Source organism: Austrofundulus limnaeus, unplaced genomic scaffold (assembly GCF_001266775.1).
Source record: "Austrofundulus limnaeus strain Quisiro unplaced genomic scaffold, Austrofundulus_limnaeus-1.0 Scaffold1213, whole genome shotgun sequence".
NCBI lineage: Eukaryota > Metazoa > Chordata > Actinopteri > Cyprinodontiformes > Rivulidae > Austrofundulus > Austrofundulus limnaeus.
Genome location: NW_013953615.1, coordinates 26990 through 28822, shown reverse-complemented (window position 1 = coordinate 28822; position 1833 = coordinate 26990). Strand labels below are relative to the sequence as shown.

Genomic DNA, 1833 nt, shown 5'->3' with positions numbered 1-1833 from the left:
ACTAAAGGTGACATAGATACTTTATTATGGTATAGTATTTTAATATATGCCTGAGAAACACATAATATTGGCCCTTTAAATACAAAACGTTGATGAGTGCTTTAAATTTCTGGGCACAGTAAAGCCATCAAAGTAGGAACGGATAGAAACYTTACGATGGGGTGTGGCTCCTTTAGATCCAATCATGCAAAATGTTACAAAATATACAAGATATGCAAGAAGGAGGGCCAGAAATAAAAGTTGTCTTGAGTARGTTAAGAATCCTGAACAAACCTGGTTGAAGTTGATGGGTTTCTCCCTGCGTCCTGTCTGCACTAAAAGCTTGTACGCCAGGACGCCATCATCAGAAGCATTCTTGTAGCTGTTGGTGGTGATGCGGCCAGCCTCCCAGTCTTTGTCGAACGCCTGCTGGAGGCCTGTAGGAAGCCGCGACAAGACAGATGTGGACGCTTTAAAAAGGTTACATGCTTTGTTATCGTCGTTCCTCCCCCTGCGAGACGATCGCGAAGCACGGCTCGCAGGAGAGAAAGCACACGTAATAAGCCAGCACAGTGAAACAGAACATGACACAACACTGCAACTTAACCCTAACCCCATAATAAGCATCATTGATTTCATATAACTCCATTCTCGACCACTAAGCAAGACTTCAAAAGCCTAAAACGGCCTGGTTTTAATTCAAAGCGATCGTAAGGGACTATATCAATAACATGTGCCTCCCTGTTCTCCACTTCTCCTCATCCCATGTGTGTATTTCACTCCCCTCCTGTCTACTCTTTCCCCCGACACTGTGGTCCGTCTGTGGGAGATGTTGTTTTGGGTCTCTTTCCTTGGCCTGTCTGGCTCCAATTTGTCCCACCATTGCACAGAGCAATATCAGACACAGTTCTCCCTTTTTTTTCACCCCCCCACCCCCCACCCACAGATACACACGCTCTGTGTGGTTCCCAGCAAGTTCACACACYAACTCTCGCAAAATGCCACCACATCTTTCATTTTAAGGCTACATGGAACAGTTTTTATGGTGCTGTGCTTGTTGTGTGATTTTTCAGGACTGAAATCACATTAAAAGTAATGAAAAGCAGGAACGGTTGAACCGTCACTTGCAACTCGCTGCTGAAGACTTTAACAACACTGTGCACGGCCTAAAGTCCAGGCCCACTCATGACAGACACAAGTGATTTTAGTCAGCCACCGTCGGTGTCCATTTTGCAATCCTTCCTACTTCTGAACTCCTGCCTAACAGCTTGTTTCCTGTAGATCTGTGTCAAACGCAGGAAAATTATGATCTGAAAACTCTTTCACAAGAAAGTAAATTACTCCCACMCCTTAGCTGTTCTTGTGACACTCAATAGATCATAAACAAAAAATGTCTCACACATCAAGGTTGGTTAACTGCCTGGATCTTAACCCAACATCTAATTTATGTTCTTGCCCATGATCCAACCGCTTCCCTTCATACACGGCAGGGGTTAGACATCGAGTRGAACTTTACCTTGCAGCCAGTCCCTGAAGTAGTGCAGCCACATGAGGGGCAGCTGGCCGTCGTCCTCCTTCAGGACGTAGCGAACGCTGCTGAACCTCTGGTGCAGCTGGTGCAGCAGCGGCTGGATGTGGGCGTAGTCGGCCCGTTGGGTCACCACGTACATGTTGTAGAAGGAGAAGAACTTGAACTGGGCGCCGATGAAGTCATATTCGCTGGTCTCCCTGGGCACGATGTCCGTCAACTCCAGGCCATCCCGAACCTGAGTGGTCCCGTATAAACTGATCCCCAGCAGGCAGAGGAATATCATAATCACAACCACCTGGAATCATTGGGAGGAAGATCAAATC

The 1833-nt window shown here is 46.7% G+C and overlaps 1 protein-coding gene across 1 annotated transcript in view; it reads right to left on the bottom strand.

The window, feature by feature from the left end:
• Nucleotides 1-1833, bottom strand: part of ptch1 (patched 1) — a gene marked incomplete at its 5' end in the record, with an annotated part of 45319 nt that overhangs the window by 16858 nt on the left and 26628 nt on the right. Inside the window, 2 exon segments of the mRNA XM_014031266.1 lie at nt 274-416; nt 1496-1805. Of these exon segments, the coding sequence (XP_013886720.1) occupies nt 274-416; nt 1496-1805 (453 nt within the window).